The 24193-nt window shown below is 39.0% G+C and overlaps 1 protein-coding gene across 1 annotated transcript in view; it reads left to right on the top strand.

The window, feature by feature from the left end:
- Positions 1-24193, top strand: part of PIGK (phosphatidylinositol glycan anchor biosynthesis class K) — a 97375-nt gene that overhangs the window by 3966 nt on the left and 69216 nt on the right. The window contains exons 2-4 of the mRNA XM_055140223.1: positions 288-341; positions 6648-6739; positions 22681-22816. Coding sequence (XP_054996198.1) covers positions 288-341; positions 6648-6739; positions 22681-22816 — 282 coding nt within the window. The remainder of the gene's footprint in view (positions 1-287; positions 342-6647; positions 6740-22680; positions 22817-24193) is intronic.

Genomic DNA, 24193 nt, shown 5'->3' with positions numbered 1-24193 from the left:
TTTGATCTGATAGAAAATTAGAGGACTAGGAACAAGAACTGACTGTGTTTAAGATCATTGTTCAAAAGTAAATAGTTCCCTCCCAATAATGCCCCAAACTAAAATTTAAGAAAAATTTTGTTTATCTTTCATAACGTTAAGTACTAGAATTTTTATGAACTTGCCTAATAATGAGTTATTGTTAATACAGTTGTAAAAACTGCATTATTTTACTGGCCTTCATTGGTCTTTATGCTGGGAAATGTGTTCTTTTCTGCTAATCAATTTTGCTATTATTTGGCTGATAGGATCAAGCAGAGGAGTTCTTTAGAAGTGGCCATACAAACAACTGGGCTGTTTTGGTAAGTGTATTTTATACAGGTATGTCTAGCTTTTTACTTTAGATATATCTCTGGAAATTTTTGAATCTTTTTTTTTCCTGAAGAATAAAACTTATTTTCTTTTAGAACAAATAAACTTGTTGATTTGGCTATATTTATTATATTCGAGTTTTATTTAACTGTATTGAGCTCGAGTAGCACAATAGCACAGCGGGTAGGACGTTTACCTTGCAGGCGGCCGACCCCGGTTCGATTCCTCTGTCCCTCCCGGAGAGCCCGGCAAGCTACAGAGAGTATCGCGCCCGCATGGCAGAGCCTGGCAGGCTCCCCGTGGCATCTTAGATATGCCAAAAACAGTAACAAAAAGTCTTACAATGGAGACAGTACTGGTGCCCGCTTGAGCAAATTGATGACAGTGATGATGATAATGATGATGATTTTATTTTGTTATTTGGGAAAGGAAGGTTTTAGATGTTCTCTGTACTGCTCAGGAGCTGTTCCTGATTCTGTGCTCAGACCCATGTTGGTGCTTGGGGACCAGATGAGGTACTGGGGATTTGAGCAAGAGTCAGTGGGATACAAGGTAAACTTCTCAATCTTTTATACTACCTCTCTGGTCTCTGGTTAATATTTTTAATTCACTACTTGGACTAGTTATGTTCTTTATCTTTAGAACATCTGTCAAGTGGTCATATGAATAGAATAAGTTAAGGATGCTGATTCTGTTCTCTTCTTTTTTTTTTTTTTTCTGAATGGGCCACATCTGGTGGTGTTCAGGGTTTACTCCTGACTCATGCTCAAAGAGGGGTCACTCTTTGCAGGCTTGGGGGACCATCTGGGGTGCTGTGAATCAAACCCCATTGGCTATGTGCTAGACTGCACCCTATCTGCTGTACGATTGCTTCTCGTCGAAGGGTGCTATATTCTTCAAGGAAGTTTTTGATGAGATGTTGGCTTGTTTCAACAATGCTAATAATTGTCATGAATTTAATACTTTTCATGTTATTTTGTTTTTATTAAACATTCTGTTTTTCTGTGCACAAAAATAAATGCTCATTGTAGAGAGTTCAGACCATGCCCCCCCCCAAAAAAAAAATAAATGTTTAAAAGATGAAAGATTAGGATTTGGAGATTTGGATTTGGAGAGAGAGTTCAAAGGCCAAGAGCAAGAGCATGTGCTTTGATACTTGAGCACTGTCAGGAGTCGGTGAGTTAGGAGTAACCCCTTGAGCACTGCCTCTTGTGACCCCCAAAAGAAAAAAGAAGTATCACTTAGTACTGGAGGCATGAATGCAGGGCTGGACTAGAATTCAGGACCTCCACGTACAAGGAATGTGTGCTACTAGTGAAGGCACACCCCTGGCCCTCTCTTTTCTTTCTGACTGCTGCTTTTGTTTTAATTTATAATTGTATGGTTCTGATTCTTAGTAAGGTTTACTTATTGGCCATTTTCCCCCCTTTTTATTCTTTTTTGCTCTTGAATTATGAGTTCCCAGGTTTGTATTTTCAATTTCCTAAATAGAATATAGTTTTGCTTTGCCTGTGTTTAAAAAATATTTGGATAATACTGGGGTTTCATTTACACTGGGTTTCATTTACTGACATGTTCATAATTAGAAGGCAGTAAGTTGTATAAAGTTATGAAAGGATTAATTAGGAAGCACTGTAGCACTGTTCATCGATTTGCTCAAGTGGACACCAGTAACGTCTCCATCGTGAGACTTGTTGTTACTGTTTTTGACATATCGAATATGCCATGGGTAGCTTGCCAGGCTCTGCCACACGGGCGGAATACTCTCAGTAGCTTGCCAGTCTCTCCGAGAGGGACAGAGAAATCGAATCTGGGTTGGCCGAGTGCAAGGCAAACACCCTACCTGCTGTGCTGTTACTCCAGTCAATGAGGAAGAAGGTTGAGAAAATTTAGAGGCAAGAAAGGAAGCTGATTTTTGTGGAAAAATAAGGGGATAGATAGCATGTCAAGCAAAGGATATTAACTGGGAAATGTCAATTGTGTGGATGTGGGGAAGCTGTAAAGGAATTGGTTAGAGTAATTCAACTTGTGCAGAACAAGTATCTAAGATGGAATTTACATTTCTAAGCCCAAAGGCAGAGTAACTGAATGATTAAAGCCTTAGAAATTGTGGGGCCGGAGCGATAGCACAGCGGGTAGGGCGTTTGCCTTGCACGCGGCCGACCCGGGTTCGATCCCCGGCATCCCATATAGTCCCCCAAGCACCGCCAGGAGTAGTTCCTGAGTGCAAAGCCAGGAGTAACCCCTGATCATCGCTGGGTGTGACCCAAAAAGCAAAAATAAATAAATAAATAAATAAAGTCTTAGAAATTGTTTCTTTTTTCTTTTCCACAACTGGTGGTGCTCAGGGTTTATTATTCCTGACTGTGTTCAGAGATCACTCTTGGCAAGGCTCTGGGGACCAAATATGGTGCCTGGGATGGAACCTGGGTCAGTTGCTTGCAAGGAAAGTGCCCTACCCACTTTAGTATCTCTCTATCCCTTGAAGCCTTATAAGTTTGTTGAGAATCATTTCATAAAAGTCTGTAATTAGGTAATTAGAAATTTCTAGAAGAAATCAAGGGTGATGACCATTGTTATGTGTATTGTAGTAAATAAAATTGTATTGGTATTAGAGCACTGTATGATGGGTCATGGCTTTTTGTCTTGTTCTCCAAGAAAGAATATCTTTTATATGCTGTCCCTCAGAAGAAATTTTATTTTATTTTTTTGATGAAATTGAACAAGAGCTGCTCAAAATTAGGGGACAGGTTTTTGGTGGCCCTTAAAAATGGAGGTATCAGGATGCGGACTGAGTTCTACCAATCTGAGGTGATTTGTTCCGTGGGGAAACAATGGCTTGTCCATGATTAGCCTCTCTGTGGAAATTTTCTATTCTTTTTCTTTTAAAATTTTTATTTTAGTCACTGTGATTTGTCCATGGGAATTTTCAAAAGAGGAACTAACTGCCTGTGTGCCTAGTACTAACTGCTGAAGGGCTTATCCTTTAGAACTAGAGCCTGTTGCTTATATTACACGCATACTAAAGTTTCTCTTGGAGGGGGGGACTTTTAGTCAAGCTTTTCTTCCATCTTAGTGACCTGGATCTGAGATGAAAAATAGTAAGTGAAAAAAGAACTATTTTGGAACATTTCACAATTGCAGTTTTTTCATATTTTACCAGCTGTTTTGCACACTAACTCAGACTTGGTGACTCATCAGTAAAGTATATTTTATTTTTTTCCTCTCTTTTGGGGCCTCCCAAGCAGTGCTCATGAGATTTGGGGGCACTCCTTGTGATTCTCTGCAGTGCAGTTCTAAAGCTTGTGGGATTACGCAGGCCACCTCAGTAATGCTTGAATGAGACTTTTGCCATCAGAGAAAGATAGGAAAGGTGAATCCATTTCCTTATCAGAATCTACTTTGAAAAAAAATTTTTTTGCCATTATTTAACAAAAGAAGTTATTTATGTAAATGTAAAAATCTTATTTCGAGGCTGGAGTGATTGTGCAGTGGGTAGGGCGTTTGCCTTGCACGATCCCGGTTCGATTCCTCAGTCCCTCTTGGAGAGTCCGGCAAGCTACCGAGAGTATCCCACCTGCTCGGCAGAGCCTCGAAAGCTACCCGTGACATATTAGATATGCCAAAAACAGTAACAACAAGTCTCACAATGGAGGCGTTACTGGTGCCCGCTCAAGCAAATCGATGAACAGTGGGACGACAGTGACACAGTGATACAGTGGTCTCTCCACCCCTCCTTTCCTTAAGAAGTCTGAGAGATTTTGTTGCTTGCTCTTTCATAATTTGCTAGGTTTGGGGTTTGTCTTTTTTTGGTTTTGATCCAGTGAGTATGTGACAAGATTTATTAAGGGTTTTTTGTTTGTTTGTTTGTTTTGGTCTTGCCTTCTAGTCCAGAAATTGCTAACTGCTAGAGAAATGGGAGCAGATATTTAGGTCAGTACTCACAAAATTCTGTAATCCAGCGGTCTCCAATTGCCAGTTCCTGGATAGGTGCTGGCCTACAGATGTGGGAAGGTTGAAAACCACTGGTCAAGCACCTTAGTTATAACTTTACAACCACCAGTCTTTGCACTAGTGTGTTGGCTAGGTGCAGGAGTTGAAAGGTTGAAGAATGCCGTTGTAGTGGATGAGAAAAAGCGTTTTGTTTGTGGTGAAATGCATCGGGTGCACAGGTTTTCATTAGGACTAATTCCACTATAATTATACTCTGCTCAAATTATGGAATCTGCAGATTTTTTGCTACTGATACTGTAGTGATTTTGTTTCCAGCTTTTTGTTTCTGAATTTTACTAATACATTGAACATTATAGCAAAAGCCCTGAATACATATTTCTCACATACTTTTTTCCATTTTTTTAATTGAATCACTGTGAAATACAGTTACAAAGCTTTCATGTTTGACTTTCAGTCATACAATGATCCCTCCGTCAGTGTACATTTTCCACCACCAATGTCCCCAGTATCCCTCCCTCCAAACCCACCCCATCCCATCCCTTGCCTCTATGGCAGACAGTTTCTTTCTTTCTCTCTCTCTACTATTGAACATTATGGTTTGCAATACAGATACTGAGAGGCCATCATGTTTGGTCCTTTATCTACTTTCAGCGCACGTCTCCCATCCCAAGCGCTCTCTCCAACCATGATTGACTTAGTGATCCCTTTTCTATCCCAGCTGTCTTCTCCACCAGCTCACGAGGCTGGTTTCCAACCATAGAGCAATCTTCCTGTCTACTTCCTGACTCTTGTCTCTACTGTTCTTGGCTATTAGTCTCATATGTTATTTTACATTCCACAGATACGTGCATCCATTCTATGTCCCTCTTTTTCTGACTCATTTCACTTAGCATGATCCTCTCCGTGTCCATCCACTTACAAGCAGATTTCATGACTTCATCTTTCCTAACAGCTGTGTAGTATTCCATTGTGTAGATATGCCAAAGTTTCTTTAACCAGTCATCTGTTCTCGGGCATTCAGGTTGTTTCTAGATTCTGGCTATTGGGAACAATACTGCAATGAACATATAGGTGCATATGTCATTTCTACTGTGCTTTTTTTGTACCCTTGGATTATATTCTTGCATTCTTTTTTGAGTTAAAGCAAAAGATCAGTACATTTTAAAATTTGATATATATTACAGATTATCCTCTTGACTGTGTTTACATTCCTGTCAGTAGGTATTACCCAGGCCACCCCAGCAATATTTGGGGGCTGCCAGAGCTACATCTGCTGGTGTTCAAGAAACACTAGTGCTACACTGAATGATGCTTGGGGACCATGTGGTGTTGGAGGTTGAACTGGGATCAGGTGCATTCAAGACCTGTGCCTAAACACCGAGATTCTCTCTGTGACCCATGCGAACTGATTTTTGTGGCAGGGTATAAAACTTTCTGGTACCATTGGTATCATTTTTAAGAATCCCTCCCTCTCTCCCTCAAGACTCCCTTACTCCCTCACTCTCTCTTCCCCTCTCTCCTTCCTCTCTCTTCCACTCCTTTCTTCCCTCCCTTTACTTGCCTAGCCAGCAGATATGAGGACCTTCTGTTCTCTCTCTGCTCAGACATCACTCCTGGCAGTGCTCAGGGATACTTTTGCCCAGCATTGAACCTGAGTCAGCCATGTACAAGGCAAGTGTTCTGCCTGCTTTGCTATCTGTCCAGCTCCATTTTCTTTCTTTTTGGTAATTTTATTACCACATCAATAAAATTTACTTGATTTGGTTCTAGTTTTATGTTCACTTCAACACCGTCTTTCCATTTTTTATGTGCATATAGAATTATTTTGTATAGTTTAGTCCATCTCATATTTTATACAACTAAAACTATAAAACTATCTAAAGCAAAATGAATATTACTATAACTCAAGATAGCTAACTTTTTTTTTTTTGAAGAGATGATAGGTTTTATTTTTGATTGTAAAGGTTTAATGTTTTGGAAATAGAAACATAATAGAATCACAAAATTGAGAGTGACAGTTTGTTTACCATATGATTGAATTTCCCAATTACTTGTTTTCTCTCTTTTTTTATACTGCAGTGCATCGAATTCAGGGCCGCACAGGGAGCTCAGAGCATCCAACATGCAAGGCAAACTCTGAGCAACTTTCTTGCCCTGTGATATTTTTATTAAGCCAAATGGTCTTTTAAATTTAATACTAGTTATGAAATGTCTATCTAGTGAGACTGGCTTTATTGACAATTCTTTATGCATTTTGATGTTTTCTGCATTACTTCAAGAGAAATAATTCTTTAACTCCTTGACTTATTTTATGACTATAATTTATTTGTTTAATATTTTAGGTGTGTACATCTCGATTCTGGTTTAATTATCGACATGTTGCAAATACTCTCTCTGTTTATAGAAGTGTCAAGAGGCTAGGTATTCCTGACAGGTAAGGAATTTTAATAAAGTGTGGCTCTGAGTCATAATGAAAATCATTCTTAGATGATTGTTGCTATATTTGTATTTTTGTGTTTCCTTTTCAAATGATAAGCTCTGATTAAAAGTGTTTATTTTTGTTAGAGCATAGCATCATAGAGTAACTTTACTTAAGAATGTAACAGAAAATTATATACATCAATAATCAGTTCCATGCTAAAAAGTTTTGATAAGATGTATTTGCTTAGTGTCATCTGATTATTAAGCATCTTGGGAAAGTTTTTAAGTTGCAGAAAACAGAAGTCCATTTTGAATGAATTCAATTAGGAAAGAAATTTTTTGAAAGCTTATTGATTAGTTCACCAGATTGGTGAAAGGTTGTAACCTTAAATAGTCAGGAGCTAGGATGACTAATAGTAAAGACCTCTCTGAAAATATGACATTAACCAGTTCAGTGACAATAAAACAGCCTCAGGTTACTGAAGGCTAGGTTTAGGCATCGCTTAGCAGTTACTGGTGTCAATGAAAATTATTACTGATGCTGACAGTCCAAATCCACCCTTGCTAATTGAATTTTTCTCGTTCTTGCCAGCTTTTGATTGAGAGTCCTGGATAAGGGGTGTCATATTCTTTTGGTATTTGTTTTTGTTTTGTTTTGGGTTTTGGTGGGAGGGCTCAGGACTAACTCCTAGCTCTGCACTCAGGGCTCTCTCCTGGAGGTACTCAAAGGACCATGTGTGGTGACAGAGAACGAACCCGTGCCTGCTGCATGCAAGGCCAGCTCCTTCTCAGCTGTACCATCTCTCTGGCCTCAGAATGTAGATTGAATGTCCTTGTTCTGCTGCAGACCAGACCATGCCTGACTGGCATTAGCTTAGCTTCTATATAGGAAGATGGGCTTACCTTTAAACTATGCAAGCTAAGCTATTTCCTAATGATAAAAAGGAGGTTCAGGTGAAAGGACCCTACTTCTTTATATCCAGATATCTGTCTTTTAAGTTTGTTGGATATAGTTTGTTGAATGTCATAATTTTGTTTTTACTATTACCAAAGGATTTATGGCAGGAAAAGGTCCTTTATCAGTTAACTAAGTTTGACCTTTTTGACTTTGTTGCTTTCTATCAAGGAGGCTGTGTGGGAAGATCTTTTTTTTTTCTTTTTGGGTCACACCCAGCAATGCACAGGGGTTACTCCTGGCTCTCTGCTCAGGAATTACTCCTGGCAGTACTCGGGGGATTATATGGGACACTGGGAATCAAACCCGGGTCGGCCGTGTGCAAGGCAAACACCCTACCCGCTGTGCTGTTGCTCCAGCCCCTGTGTGGGAAGATCTTTAAAGTGACTGATCTGAGTTTGAACTCTGACTTTAGTGGTGATTTTTTTTTTTTCTCAGTGAATCACTGTGAGATTTCATGTCTGAGTTTGAGCTTTCATGTTTGAGTTTCAATCATACAATGATCAAAAACCCATCCCTCCACCAGTGTACATTCTCCACCACCAGTGTCCCCAGTATGCTTCCCCCACCTTTCCAGTTCTCCCCCTGCCTCTATGGCCGAAAATTTCCCCCATACTCTCTCTCTGCTTTGGGGCATTATGGTTTGCAATACAGATACTGAGAGATTATCATGTTTGGTCCTTGATCTACTTTCAACACAAATCTCCTATCCCGAACAATTCCTCCAACCATCATTGACTTAGAGATGCCTTCTCTATTCCAGCTGCCTTCTCCCCCAGCTCATGTGACAGGCTTCCAGCTATGGGGCAATATTCTTGGCCCTTGTGTCTACTGTCCTTGGACGTTCGTCTCATATTATTTTATGGTCCACAAATGAGTGCATTCCTTCTGTGTCTCTCCTTCTCTTTCTGACTCATTTCACTCAGCATGGTACTCTCCATGTCCATCCGTTAGTGGTGATTTTGGCTAAGTCCCTTTTCCTTACTGTGCCTGTTCTCTCATTTTTTATGTACACGGTTTAATAGTACCTTTTTGGGCAGGATTTGGGTATTTGAAATAAAAGGAAAAATGCTTAATGAGCTGCAGGCAGGAGCAGAAAGGAAGCAGTTAATGACTCCAGAAGTATTGTTATATTACATTTTATGTAAATAGATCATTTTACCCTGAGAAGCTGGCAAAACTATAATTTAATTCCTATACTTCATCTGGAAATTAAGGCAATTCAGTAATACTACCTTTAAAAGTCACATTAAATTGAGGCTGAGACTAAATAATTTGTTCTGTTAAGCATGCAGTTATTATTTTAATTAGATAATTATTATAATTATTGATTAGGTTTCCTGAAATCATTCTGTGTGATTTATCCCTTTGCTTTTTAACTGCTATTGCTTTCTATACCTGAGGTCCTCCTCCGAGGAATTGCTATGCATGGCTTGGCAGTAGTTTTCACTTTGGTAAATAAATCTTTGTCTGGTGTATGAGTCATACATTTAAATTGTTTAAGTAAGTTATAGAGTCTCTTTAGAAATAAAACATGCAATAGAATGTATTCTATAGGTCATAATTAGTGGGCTTATTCCTTAGTTTCAGAAGATTGTTATTCAGAAGCTTATTTCTGTTTCAGATAATTGCCTTTCTACCTCATTTTATGAACAGTCTTTGTTGAAGAGAGAATTGGGGGTTGAAACAGTTGATTTAAACCATTTGTTATTTAATAATAGAAATCAATAGAAAAGATTGTTTGGCCTTTTGTCCATTGTAAGGAATATTCCTTTTTTTTTAGTGACTTGTATCAATTTAATCTTACCTGGAATTACAATGAGCAATAAACTTTTATTCAGAAAGAAGAAAGTTACTATGAAATGGCAGTTTTAAATCGCAAGTTACAAGTTATTATGAAATAACAGTTTTGGAAAGTTGAAAGCATTAGGAGCAATTTTCAGTTTTATAGTTTGAACTTCAACATGCAGTTTGAGGGGCCGGAGAGATAGTATAGCAAGTTGGGTGCTTGCTTTGCATGTGGCTAACCCGGATTTGATCTCTAGCACCTAAAAGGTTCCCCAAACCCTGCCAGGGGTGATCTCTAAGTTTAGAGCCAGGATTAAGCCCTGAGTACCACAGGTGTGCCCTAAAAAGCAAACAAATAAAACAAAATAACACAATTTTATTTTTTTCTATATATTATAAAATATTCTCAAGTTAAATGATATATTCCAAAACTGAATTCTGAAGATGACTAATATTTTATAAAATTCATGAAGAGTTCTGATTCTTTTATGTTTATTTACTATAGTTTAGGCATCACAGTTACAACAGTGTTGATGTTTATGGTATTGACATACCAAGGAGTAGCACCCACTACCACTGAAGTGCCCAACACTGTTGATCTCTACCAGTGTGTTGACTTTTTTTTTTTTTTGCTTTTTGGGTCACACCTGGCAATGCACAGGGGTTACTCCTGGCTCTGCACTCAAGAATTACCCTTGGCAGTGCTCAGGGGACCATATGAGATGCTGGGATTTGAACTCGGATTGGCCGCGTGCAAGGCAAACGCCCTACCTGCTGTGCTATCGCTCCAGCCCCTTGTTGACTTTTTTAAAGGTGCATTTCACCCCAAGGGCCACTGACCTGAGCTTTTTCCTTTATTTATTTTTTTTTTTGGCTTTTTGGGTCACACCCGGTGATACTCAGGGGTTACTTCTCGATCTACACTCAGGAATTACTCTTGTCAGTGCTTGAAGACCATATGGGATGCTAGGCATTGATCTTAGCTTTTTCCGGGGTCACTCCAAGGCCCCTAGCACTGCAGGGTCTGACCCCTGTAAAATTCAAATTTCTTGGCTCCAGCCTTGGAGCTTCTGATACACTAAACCGGACATCAGCTCTATTCGGGATTCTGATGCACAGACTATATATGGAAATTCATTTTTAACTTTTATCAGATCTTTCAAATTCTTTCACATTCACTTTAATTGTCCTTCAGAAATACCCTTTTATTTTTTTTTTTGCTTCTGTGATATCCTGTGTTATCTTTTATTAGAACACAATTGTGCTAATTATATTGTGTCTCAGTCTGTAAGCTCCTCAAAGGAAATAGGATTTTATTTTTATTTCGCTTTATTATTTCAGCTTCTAACAGAGTGCCTGATGGCATATAAGAGGGACTCAGTGGGTGTTTACTTTTTCAGTTACAAAAAGCAAACATAAGGGTGTGCCTTAAAAAGAGGTCAGAGATGTGACTCAGTGGTACAGCACTTGCTTTGCATGATGTAAGGACCTGGGTTCAATCCTTGGCGCAGAGAAGTGGGGAGGGAGGAATGAATTTTGAGGGCCCAAGAAATAGCTGAATGGGCTGAGCACATGCTTTGCATGTAAGAAGCCTGGGTTTAGTCCCTTGCTTTACATGGTCCCCCGAGCACTGAACCAGGAGTAGCTCCTGAGCACCACTGACTGGTCCGCAAATTTAAAAAAATAAGATAGCTATTGTTCTCGTCTATAGTCTGTTAATCTAGTTTTTAGCAAATGTTAATTTAATACTAAACATTGAAATTTACTTATTTTTGGATTTGGAGTCACACTTGGTGGTGCTCAGGGCTTACTCCTGGACCTGTGCTCAGGGATCACTCCTAGTGGGTGAGAGGAACTATGTGCTAGTGTTTGTACCTGGGTCAGTGATGTGCAAGGCAAGTGCCCTATTCGCTATACCATTGCTCTCACTCCCCCCCTCCAATATTATATATATTAAGTAAATGTTAATTTTATATTTTATTTTAATAAGAAATTTAAAGATGTATTTTAATATGTGGGTTGCCAGAATTTTCCAATACTATTTCTGCTGTTTTATTTAGAGAACAGAAAGAAAGGGAGAAGGGCAGGATCCCTCTCATAGTGTGAGGGGGCTCCCAGGTAGGATTCCCAGTGTTTATTGGTTCTGAGGAAAAATATATGACGTGATCCCATGTTCCTCAGAATCATTCTCCAGCCAGTCTTTTCATACCCAAACTCCATGGAAGACAGGTATTCACTTTGTGCCTGTACACTCTCTGTACCCTTAGCAAGTCCCAGAGATTTGGCCTGGTTGCAGCGTCAGGAACTATTTCACTTTCATAAGAAAATTTTCTACCTCCAAATAATCGTTTTGGTTGAAATTCCTGTACAGCTGCCTCCAGTAGGCTTATAACATATGACTAAGATGAGAAAGGAAAGGCATCGAGCAGAGGTGAGGAAAATTGGCTATTTTGCCTCTAGTGCTGGAGCAGATAACTTTTTTCTGTTGAGAACTTGATGAAGTGCTATATACTTAAGACCAGAGATAAAATATACGCTGAATTTTGTTTTTTAAATTTTTTAATTGAGTTTCTGTGCTTTGCAAGACTATTAATAGTGGTTTCTTGTGAATAAAATTCCAACACCACACCCATCACTAGTGTCTCACTTCCCTCCCCTAAGGCCCCCAACATTCCTTTCTCTCAGTAACCCCTCAGCAACTCAACTTTGGGGATCAGTTCTCCTGTTGCGTTGCATTTGAACCTTTGTTGCTACCGTGCATATGAGAGAGATCATTCTGGATCTATCCCTGTCCTGACTGACTTCACTCAGCACATGATGTCGACTAGTTGCATCTATGTTGCTGAAAATTGAATGATTTTGTTCTTTCTTTTTTTTTTGGGGGGGGGGAGTGTTGGTAGGGATAACACTTGGCAGTTCTCAGGGCTTATGCCTGACCCTACACTCAGGAATTACTCCTGGCAGTGCTTGGGGATCATATGGGATGTTGGGGATCAAACCCTTGTTGGCCGCATGCAAGGCAAGAGCTTTACCCACTGTACTATCTCTCTGGCCTCGGAGTTTTTTCATCCTTAGAGGTGAAAATATGTTCATCTTTAACACCAGAACTTTAATGTTCATATTATGAGAGGCAGGTGGGAATCAGCTAAAAGAATGTAGAATCATAGCTCCCCTTTCATCTTTAATGTGAGGAATAATGCATCTAGGATTGTTAATATTTCGAGAATTTTCTGGTATAATAAATTTTTGGCATTATGTCCTTTTATGATGTGCAGCCGGGTATAACTGTCATGACTCTTTGAAAATGCTTGTAGCTTTTTCTCCAATAAGGTTTCCAAAATGGGTTTCTGTTTCCGACTTCCTAGTCTACTTCTGCAACATACACTCACCACTCATTGAATTTAGACGCTATATTAGGGATTTAATAATGAATTATTTCCTGGTTTTTTTATGAATGACTTTCCCCCCCCTCATTTTGTATATTAAAAATTGTTGCTCAGGGGCTAGAGAAATAGTATAGTGGGTAGGGCACTTGCCATGTATGCAGCTGACCCAGATTTGGTTTCTAGTACCACCTGTAACCTGACCCTCACTAAAAGTGATCCCGAAGTACAGAGCCCGGAGTAAGTTGCTTAGAATGGCGGAGTGACTTGATTAAAGTCTACTACTTTTAAATAATTTAACTAGAATTTAAACTCAGGTCCTCTAACTATCTGAGCCAAGAGCACTTCTGTCGTATCACGGCTCTCATCCTTAAGAAATTGCAATGATTATTAGTTATATAACACTTAAGCATTTATAATTAGAGAATTCTTTCCATATACATATCTCATTTTAATCCTGTGACAGTCCTAGAGAGATTCTGCACGAGATCACTTAATAGCCTTATTTAATTCTAAATTATATCTTACATGTTAATTACATGTTGCGTGTAGTTCTGGGTTTTGTGAAAATAATTGGTAAATATAAGGAAAGCCTCTCCTACTTGTACATTTTATTTTTCCATTGCTTTTCATTCCCATGGTTGTCTCGTTTTCATTATTTCTTGTTTCATGAAACTCACGCTTCATTATGCTTTTAGCCATGGTGCATGCTTTTGCACTGTAATAGCTTGTAGTTGTTTATGCTGTCTCTACTTTCTTTTTGCCTCTCCAGCTCATCCTACACACAGCTGTTAGAACTCCTTTTCTCACACATTGCTTTCTTTTCATCATCAAGGACTTTTAGTAATTTTGTTGCCTTTCTGCCTTTCTGAAAAAAATAAAAAAAATTCCAAGTACACTTCAGTCTTTTCTCCTCCCACCCCATTTTTTATGTGCAGCACCCAGCCATGCTCAGGGCTCACTCCTGGCTCTGCATCAGGGGTGACTCCTGGCAGGGCTCAGTGGGCCCTATGGGATGCTGGGGTTTGAAGCCCCATCAGCCACATGCCAGGCAGGTGCCTTGCCTAATGTACTATCTCTCTGGCCCCTAGATTTCAGTCTTTAATTGCAGTTTTAATTCCAAGTTACTATGTTTAGTTGTTGATTTATTATCACATTTGGTGCATAATATTTAGTCATTTGTACTTAAGTCTTTTAAAACCACTTATTTTAACACTTGCAATGTTCTCTTTGCTCTACATTCTTATCCATAGAGCTTTCTTTCATCACTAGATCTTTGTAGAGTGTCCTTACAGGGAGGCCTCTGAGTAATTCCCTTTTAACCGTTTTCATGAATATATAAACAATTCTAACTCCTTAAATAAGTTTAATATTTTATTTTGTTGTTACTTTTATGATGTTGCCTTATTTTGTATGCGTGAAAGGTGTGAAACTAGCATATCCTTAGTAATTTGCAATATATTATAGTAAATATATTATGGTAAAGATACCTCATACCTTTGTTGTTTTATCTCCTGTCCCTGCAAAATACGTTTTTCTTTACATTTTGTGAAAAGTATAAAATATTAGTGTTTGAAGATGGATACTTTCGTATTATGAACAGTCTGTCACTTTGTTTTAATACTGACAGCTGGTCTGCCTGCCATCCCACCTGATGTTTCTGGAAAGTTGCCTATAAAATCTTGCATAATGAATTGAGAATAATTAAGAAGCCATGGTGTAGGGCTTCTTACACCAGAGTACAGGCAGTAAGGTGCTTGCCTTGCAAGTTGCAGTGGCCTATGTGATCCCTGCAGCACACATGGTTTCCCCGGAACTGCAGTGAATGATTCCTCCTTCTCCCTCCCCCCAGAAGAAGCTGGGGTGTGCTGTAGGGAAGAGCACTGTAGCACTCTCACACTGTCGTCCTATTGTTCATCGATTTGCTCAAGCGGGCACCAATAATGTCTCCATTGTGAGGCTTGTTGTTCCTGTTTTTGGCATAGCGAATATGCCACGGGTAGCTTGCCAGACTCTGCCATGTGGGCGGGATACTCTCAGTAGCCTGCTGGTTTCTCCGAGAAGGATGGAAGAATAGAACCCCAGTCTGCTGTGTGCAAGGCAAACGCCCTACTACTGTGCTATCACTCCAGTCTTTAGGGAAGAGAATAGATAAAAAAGTAGAAAGAGTATCATTTTGACCACTTCTGTCGTTAGGGTGTGTTTATACAATTTGTAGGAGTAATTTGCAGGACTAAGAAGACTGAAGGGTTTTATGGAACAGAGTGGAAATTGCTTTGTAAGTACATAGGAAAATATGGGGGGTATTGAAGAATCCTGAGATGTTTATTCCTCTGTTAGTACCATAGTATTCTCATATTAATTTTAGTAGTAGCTTGTCAAGTTCTTAATACCTTCTTGGGATTTTGATTTGCAGTCCAGTTGAGTTTTAGACTCACAGAATGATGTTGTGGTATTAAGTCTATCTCTCATCACTATTTTTTGTTTTTGTTTTTGGTCCATACCTGGCAGTGCTCAGGGCTTACTCTTGGCTCTGTGTTCAGGAATTACTCCTAGCAGTGCTTAGTGGATCAGGGATTGAACCTGTGATTGCTCCATGTAAAGCAAATGCCCTATTCACTGAATTGGCCCATTGCTCTCGTCTCTCATCAGTATTTCCTTACAGGTATCTTACCTCCTGGGTTACATTTATTCCCATGTTTTTTCTTTTTATTATTTTTATATAATCATAAATAGAATTTTTCCCTAAGTTTCTGCCTTTCATAATTTTTATTATTATATAGTAACTTATTTTTAGTGATTCTATATACTGTAGTTTTACTGAATTTTAAAAATTATTTATAGGATAACCACAACACCCAAAAGTAGAGAGAGAGCAAAAGGGAATGCCCTGCCATGGAGGCAGGGTTGGAGGAGGGGGAATGGGGTGGGGATGGTGGGAGGGATGCTGGGACCATTGGTGGTAGAAAATGGGCACTGGTGGAATGATGGATACTTGACCATTATATGACTGAAATGCAAGCATGGAAGTTTGTAAGTCTGTAACTCTACCTCATGGTGATTCACTATTTTTTTTTTAAATTTATTTATTTATTTTTAATTCGTGAATCACCATGAGGGCACATTTACAGATTTATACACTTTTGTGCTTATGCTTCCCTCATACAAAGTTCGGGAACCCATCCCTTCACCAGTGCCCATTCTCCACCACCAGTAAACCCAGCATCCCTCCCACCCTCCCCGATCCCATCTCCGCCCACCCCGCCCTGCCACTGTGGCAGGGCATTCCCTTCTGTTCTCTCTCTCTAATTAGCTGTTGTGGTTTGCAATAAAGGTGTTGAGTGGCCACTGTGCTCAGTCTCTAGCCCTCATTCAGCCCGAAACTCCCTTCCCCCACATGGCCTTCAACTACAATGTAGTTGGTGATCCCTTCTCTGAGTTGCCCTTTCCCCAGAATGTGAGGCCAGCCTCCAAGCCATGGAGTCAACCTCCTAGTACTTATTTCTACAATTCTTGGGTGTTAGTCTCCCACTCTTTTATTCTATATACCCTAGATGAGTGCAATCTTTGTATGTCTGTCTCTCTCTTTCTGACTCATTTCACTCAGCATGAAACTTTTCATGCCCATCCACTTAAATACAAAATTCATGACCTCCTTTTTTCTGACAGCTGCATAGTATTCCATGATTCACTATTTTTTTAAAAATTATTTACAGGGTCTTTAGTGGATATTTGCAAGTTGTGTATAATATCATCTCATCTGTAAATATTAGTGACAATTTAATTGTCAAAAGTGACAATTAAGAGTTTATATTCTAAAACTATATGCTTACTGTTTTCCATCTAAATTTACATTTGAATAGTCCTGGCTTATGACTGATTTAAAAACAGTCATTCAAAAAGGGTATTTAGGGGCTGGAGAGATAGTACAATGAGTCAGGCACTTGTTTTGCATGTGTCAGTCCCAGGTCCAATCCCTGGTCTACTGAACACCTCTAGTAGTGATCGCTGAGTCCAAAGCCAAGGGTAAGCGCTGGCCTGATATACCCCTCCACATACACACCATTTAACCCCCCAAAACAACTTCCCCCTCAGTTGTTTTGAATTCAGTAAGGTCCTTCCATCCCGAATGGAAATCAAGTTATTGTACATTTGAACATAAATACTAGATGTATGATACCAATAGGTTCACTGTATTAGGAATACCAATGTGGAAATGAAAAATAATTTCTAGTTATTTTTAAGTTGAAATAGATAGGCAGCATTAGAGAAAGCTTATTGTAGGAGAATTCTCCGAAGATGGACTGTGGTAATTTTTGTAAGATTATTAGAATATTGCTTATAATAGTAAATCAAGTATTAAATTATACAAACACTACTTATGAGGCATATCAACATTCCTTTTCTAGTTGTTTGTTTTTAATCTTTTTCTTTAATATTTCACTATATTGATGACTTGTGTGATGCTGGTTTTGCAGGGACTTGAGTAAAGTATGAAGGTTGAGTCATCACACTGATCAATCAAGCCATCAAATTGCTGTTAGAATATCATATTCTTATGGTAATGAATACATTGCAAGACTTTCATCTTAAATTTAATAAGACTCAAAGTAACGTATATGAATATATAATGTCTTCAGAATAGGAATTTTTTTTTTTCTTTTTGAGTCATACCTGGCGATGCACAGGGGTTACTCCTGGCTCTGCACTCAGGAATTACCCCTGGTGGTGCTCAGGGATAATGGGATTCTGGGAATTGAACCTGGGTCAGCTGCGTGCAAGGAAAACACCCTACCCGCAGTGCTATCACTCCAGCCCCAGTGTAGAAATGTTTTAATCTTGACTTTATTGAAGACTTAATTTCTGCTGTGTTCATGTTAATCTGATGTTCAAGCGAAAATGTACTTTAAGTCCATAACAAATTAGATCTTATTTTAGTTGGTGATTGGAGATTGTTTACTGGGAAAGGCTTTAGTTAGCTATAAAGGCTGATTGTCCTGAACAGTAAACAGAATTGGGAATTTATGAATCACATTTTGTACAACACAGTTTTATGAATAGACATTTCTGTATCATTAAATTATATTATAGCATGGCTATACTATAAATGGAATCAGATCACAATCTCCTTTGTGCGAAATTCTACTTCACGGAGCAGGGAGAAAGGGCTGCAAAGTTTAAGAAGAGAACACACTATTTCGTCAGTAAAGCACCCAGACAAGATCAGATCCAAACACCTGAAGAATCTGCTGCCAGTACTCGTCAGTACACTGGTTTGGTTCTTCACATGCTACCTGTCTGAATGCAAGGTTCCGTCCCAATGGAAAACCAGCAGGACCATTCTATTGTACAAGGAGTGAGACATCCACGACATCGGCAGCTATTACCCAGTTTGCCTTTACAAACTATTCTACAAGTCTATAAGTTATTCACTTGAGTCATCCTGAAGGATTGGCAGAACACTAGACGAAGGACAACCATGCAAGCAAGTCGGGTTCCAAAAAGGATTCAGCACGATTGACCACATCCACAGGGTGACCAAGCTCATTGAGGTTTTGTGAGAGTTCAAGATGCTGCTCTGTCTAGTGTTCATTGATTTAAAGAAGGCCTTTGATTCTGTTGAGACTGAAGCAGTCATTGAAGCCCTAGCCAAACTGGGCGTTCAAACTCAGTACATCGGGATCCTCCTTGAGCTGTATTATAGATTCACCACCTGGATCTCACCATTCTACAAGGAAGTGATCATCGACGTAAAGAGAGGGGTTCGGCAGGGCGATACCATTTCACTGAAACTCTTCAGTGCCACCCTCAAGAACATCATTCGACGACTGGAATGGGAAGGAATGGGAGTGAAGATAGACGGTCGGCAACTACACCACCACCACTTTGCTGATGACATCGTTCTCATAACACCAAACATTAGCCAAGCGGCATGAATGCTGGCCGACTTCGACTGTGAGTGTGGAAAAGTCGGACTGCAGCTGAATCTCATGAAGACAGTGTTCATTAGTAACGGATTAGTTCCTGACGTTCCATTTACTCTCAGTGGAACAAACATCTCCGAATGCAGCAGTCATCATTTGTACTTAGGTTGAGAACTCAACATGACAAATTACCTGGCACCTGAGCCGTGCAGGAGGAAGAGAGTGTCATGGAACGCCTTCAAGAGCATTGAAGAAGTTGTTTCAGGACAAAGAACCTCTGGCTCTGGGCATATCTTTTTGACTTCACCGTTCTTCCTGCACTAACATACGCCTCAGAGACCTGGGCCCTACGAAAACAGGATAAAAACGCTATTTAGGTCTCCCAAAGAGGAATCGAGAGAGCTATGCTTGGAATATCACGTTTCACTGAAGTGAGAGAGGGAATCCTGGGTTTCGACCTTCGTCGACGATCGAAAATCAGGGATGTTGTTTCATTTGCCAAGGCGTTAAAAATCAGATGGGCCGGACACGTAATGCGATTTGGAGACAACCGCTAGACTAGAGCTGTTACCGACTGGTTTCCACAGGACATCAAAAGAATGCCTGGCTGCCCACCTACAAGATAGTCAGACTTCTTCCTCAAGTCTGAACGAACAGTTTGAGGCTGTTTGTGTTCCTGGAGTGAGCAGATGCCATAGGGTTACACTAGGATGCAACAGGGACGAATAGAGACATTACTGGTGCCTGCTCGAGCAAGTCGATGAGCAACAGGATGACAGTGATACAAGTGATAGTATGGTCATCAAAATATAGGAAAAATAAATTGAAGCTGTAGGTCTGATGCTCTTTATTTTTCCTGATGAATAAATAACAGTTACTAATAAAATTGATGGCATCCTTCAAATGGAATTTAGTTTTTTTAGACTTTAATGTGTAATTTTGTTTTTGTTTTATGATTTTATGAGAATTATAAGATTAGAGAGTTTATTTGCTACACATATATTTCACTGTCATTCTATAAATAATTTAAAACTTGGACCAAGTGAAATTTTATTTTATTTTAGAAATAGTCATGAACATTTCTTCGATTTTAGAAAATGTGAATGAGAATATGTACTTGGACTTCTAACTTTTAAATTCAGTCCATGTCATCACCTGTTTTTTATCTTTGATCCATGAATATGCTTAGGATCCTATCACAGTGCTCAGGGATAACTCCTGCTGTGCTCAGGAAGCAGGGTAGTGTCAGGGATTGGACTTGGGGATCCTGCATGCAGAACATGCACGAAGTTCTCTCTCGCGCCCTACAGATTTGATTTAGGATAGTGATTATATTAATTGAGAGTTCTAGTGCTTATCTAGAAACAAATTTATTTGCAGAAAGAATGTTTAAACTTATACATTTAACCTGAAATTACTCTACTACGTTATAATTCTAACATTATAAATATTGAGTGATCATTTAATTTCACGGAATAAAATTAAACCTTAAACCAAAAACATGACCTGAGGCATGCTCTTTTTTTTTATGTTGAGATTCGGAATTCACTTTAATCTTGCTTAATAATGGATAGCCCAAAATATAATTTATGTAATATATTGTCACTGTCATCCCGTTGCTCATCAGTTTTCTTGATTGGGCACCAGTAATGTCTCCATTATGAGACTTGTTGTTACTGTTTTTGGCATATTGAATATGTCACGGGTAGCTTGCCAGGCTCTGCCATGCAGGTGAGATACTCTTGGTAGCTTGCCGGACTCTAGGGGCCGAGGAATCGAACCCGGGTCAGCCGCGTGCAAGGCGAATGACGTACCCACTGCACTATTACTCTAGCCCTTAGGTTTTTGTTTGTTTTGGGCCACATTTGGCAGTGCTCAGGCTAACTCCTGGCTTTTAGCTCAGGGGTCACTCTTGGTGGGGTACTGGGACCCTTATGTGGTGCTGAGGATTGAACCCTGTCAGGTGTGTGCAAGACCAGCATCTTACTGCTGTACTATTGATCCAGTCTATATGTTAATATATCATTGTTATTTTGTTTTTTGGGACCACATCCAGTGATGTTCAGGGGTTACTCTTGGCTCTGCACAGAGGAATTATTTCTCGGGGGACCAAATAGGATGCTGGGGATTGAGTGTGGGTCAGCTGTGTGCAAGAGAAGCACTCTACCTGTTGTACTGTCACTCTGTCACCGTATTTTAAAGAACAATATAATTTTTAATTAAAAAATGATTTAAAAAGAGTATGAAGATGTATTCTCTATTTTAAGAGAAAATACATAGAATTTCACCATTCGTGGGTATGAATCAGTAGCAGCTGAGGATCTGATCTTTGAATGTGGCAGGGTTGGAACCTTTTCAAAATAGAAATCAAGCCAATTTTCAAGAAAAATCACAATGTTTCAGTTTGAACTTTAATGCATTTGAAACATATGCAGTTGAACATTTTCATCTTGCTGTCTCCTGCCAAACTAATTACATGTACTGCATTAATTTTCTTATGTTTGGGAAGCTCAAGTGTATAGTATAATAAAGATTGCTTGATTCATTCATGTTCACTAGTCTTAATGAGAGGCATTTAAGAAAAATTTTTATAAATTTCTCTCAAAATGTATTCAGAAATGAAAATATTTTTATTCATTTAACAAATACTCATTGGATGCCTTCTATATCCCAGTCTTTGTCACTAAGCCTGAGTGATACCCTGTTGAACAGGGCAGACAGAGCCAGGCTCTCAGAGTGCTTATATTTTAGTGTTGTGGTGGGAAGTGACAAGGATTTCAGATTCACACAAGAGAATTTCACAAAAGAGAGAAATGTCAGTGTTAAAGGAATTCTGCAAGCACGGATGACTGGGATGTCATCCATGGATGAAGTTAGAGAGAAAAGCCACAGTCATTGAGTCTTTTGACTACATAAGGATTTGTGATTTTTCTTTCAGTTTAATGGGAGAACTGAAAGGTTTTTAAATTAGAAAAATTTACTGATTTGGGACTGGGATGTGACCCAGTAATAGAGTTATGTGTTAATTACTGGACAGGAAAATGCTGATTTGATCTTTTTAAGGAAGCTCACCACTTGGGTGAAATTTAGTCTTAACTGTCAGAAGGTAAGAGCTGAAGCAGGAAATTAGCCCAAGAGGTATTTATCCCAACATCTAACTAACAAATGGTGGGTGGTGACTAGTATTAGAGAGCTCAGTGGAGACCCTGGTGAGTGATGGGTTGAAGTTATGCGCCAGTCAGCACATTGGATTTTGCTTGTTGATGGAGTGTGTGTTTTCATATGTGAGCATTCGTGATTCTGAATGTTAAAATTCTTTGCGCCATCACAGTTTAGTATGGATTCTACAAGTCTTAAGAAATTTTGTGTTGCTTTGAGGAATAGTGGAACTAATTTAACTTCCTTTTGCTACATGTAAAGTATGAATTGTGCTCTATAGGAAAAAAATTGTTAGTAATTTCAAATTCTGTAGATATTTGTGTCTTCTTGCTTTAGTTTCTCTATTTTAAAACTTACATGAATAAGAATTTTATTTTTATAAAAATAAATCCTTTCCTCTATTCCCCCCCACACACATACACACACACACACACACACACACACACACAGACACACACACAGACACACACACATAATCCCTGGAAATCTTTTAGAGCTCCTGACTTGGTGCTAGGGATTTGATTCTGGTAGTGCTTGGGGAATGGGGTGTTGTTGGGGACTAAATCTAGGGCTTTGAAATGCAAAATAGGTATTCCAACCCTTTGAGAAATCATCTCAGCCTTTAAAAATATTTTTAATGAAGAAAAGAGTGAACTGTGTCTTCATGATGAAAATATAATGAATCCTTTTACACTTTTTGGTTTTATTTACATTGTATATTTACTGGAATTTTTTTTTCCCCTAGTCACATTGTTCTGATGCTTGCAGATGATATGGCATGCAACCCCAGGAATCCCAAACCAGCCACAGTGTTTAGTCACAAGAATATGGAGCTAAATGTATATGGAGATGATGTGGAAGTGGATTATAGAAGCTATGAGGTAAATGGTTTAATTTAACAGCACTTTAAAAATATAACTGTTATTGTAAGCTGTAAAATAGTGGTACATTAAAAGTACCCCTTAAACTTTGTACATAATTGTCACTGAAGTCTTGATATAATTGTCTTTGGCATTGGTTTAAGGAAAACAACATAATTGAGTAAAACTTTAAATAAGAAGATTTTGTATGTGAATCTAGGGTAGAAAAGCTTTACCTTCGGTTCTGTTATTATTGTGCAGGTTTCTTTATCAATTTTTTATAATAATTTTTTGTTTCATATATGGTCTAAAATTTCAAGTTTTCTATTTTTAATAAATTTATTAGTTTGGAAAGATTTAAATGACCAGCAGAAAATAGTCTACTTCTCAAGCAACTTCTTTTAATGTACTTCCAGTGTTTTATTCATATTTCTCATCAAAAGTAAAAAGTAAATTTGAAATAAAAAGGACTATTTTCTCCCTTTGAAACTTTATTTTAAATTTAATTGGCTATGTATATATGAAGTGTGAAGCCTTACATGTTGAACTCTTCCTTGGTTATTCCCTAAGCCTAACCAAAAGTAATTTCCCATGTTCTTAGATTTTTTTTTTTCTTTTTGGGTCACCCCAGCAATGCCCAGGGTTATTCCTGTCTCTGCATTCAGGAATTACCCCTGGAAGTGCTCAGGGAACCATATGGGATGCTGGGAATCGAACCTGGGTCAGCCTTATGCAAGGCAAAAGCCCTACCCACCAGCCCTCTCTTAGACATGTTTTTGAAGAAAAAATATACTTATTTGCTTTGAAACAGTAAGCGTTGTGAATAAATGTGTATGAATGCTGACTTTTTAATTTTGTCATTATAAAATATAGATAAAAAATTTCCTTCTAGTTAACCAATAAGAAATACAATTAAAGACAATTAAAGCATTTATCATTTTGCAATATCCTTTCTTTGGAGAGAAGGCACAGCAGGCAGCGCTCAGGGGTTACTGTTGGCTCTGCACTCAGGAATTGTTGCTGGCAGTGCTTGGGCCAGGGGCATGGGGTGGGAAACCATATGGGATGCCAGGATAGAATCTGGTTTGGCCAGCCTCATGCAAAGCAGATGCCCTGCCCTCTGTACTACTGCTCCAGCTTAATGTTTATATTTTTTATTTTCCTAAAGGAGTGCTTATTAGGTGTCTGGGGAGATAGGTCAAGTGGAAGAGCACTTGTCTAACATGTACAAGGTCCTGAGATTGATTGCCTGTACCGCCTGCTGCTTGCTCCTACTGCCAGCGCCAGCGGGTATAGCCTTGTTTGCCACTGCTGGGTGTGGCTCCAGGCTCTATATACTGCTGGGTATAACCCTATAAAAGTAAAAAGAATTTCTTAGAAGGACATATTTATGATTTG

Source organism: Sorex araneus, chromosome 5 (assembly GCF_027595985.1).
Source record: "Sorex araneus isolate mSorAra2 chromosome 5, mSorAra2.pri, whole genome shotgun sequence".
Classification (NCBI taxonomy): Eukaryota; Metazoa; Chordata; class Mammalia; order Eulipotyphla; family Soricidae; genus Sorex; species Sorex araneus.
This window is presented reverse-complemented; position numbering and strand designations above follow the sequence as displayed.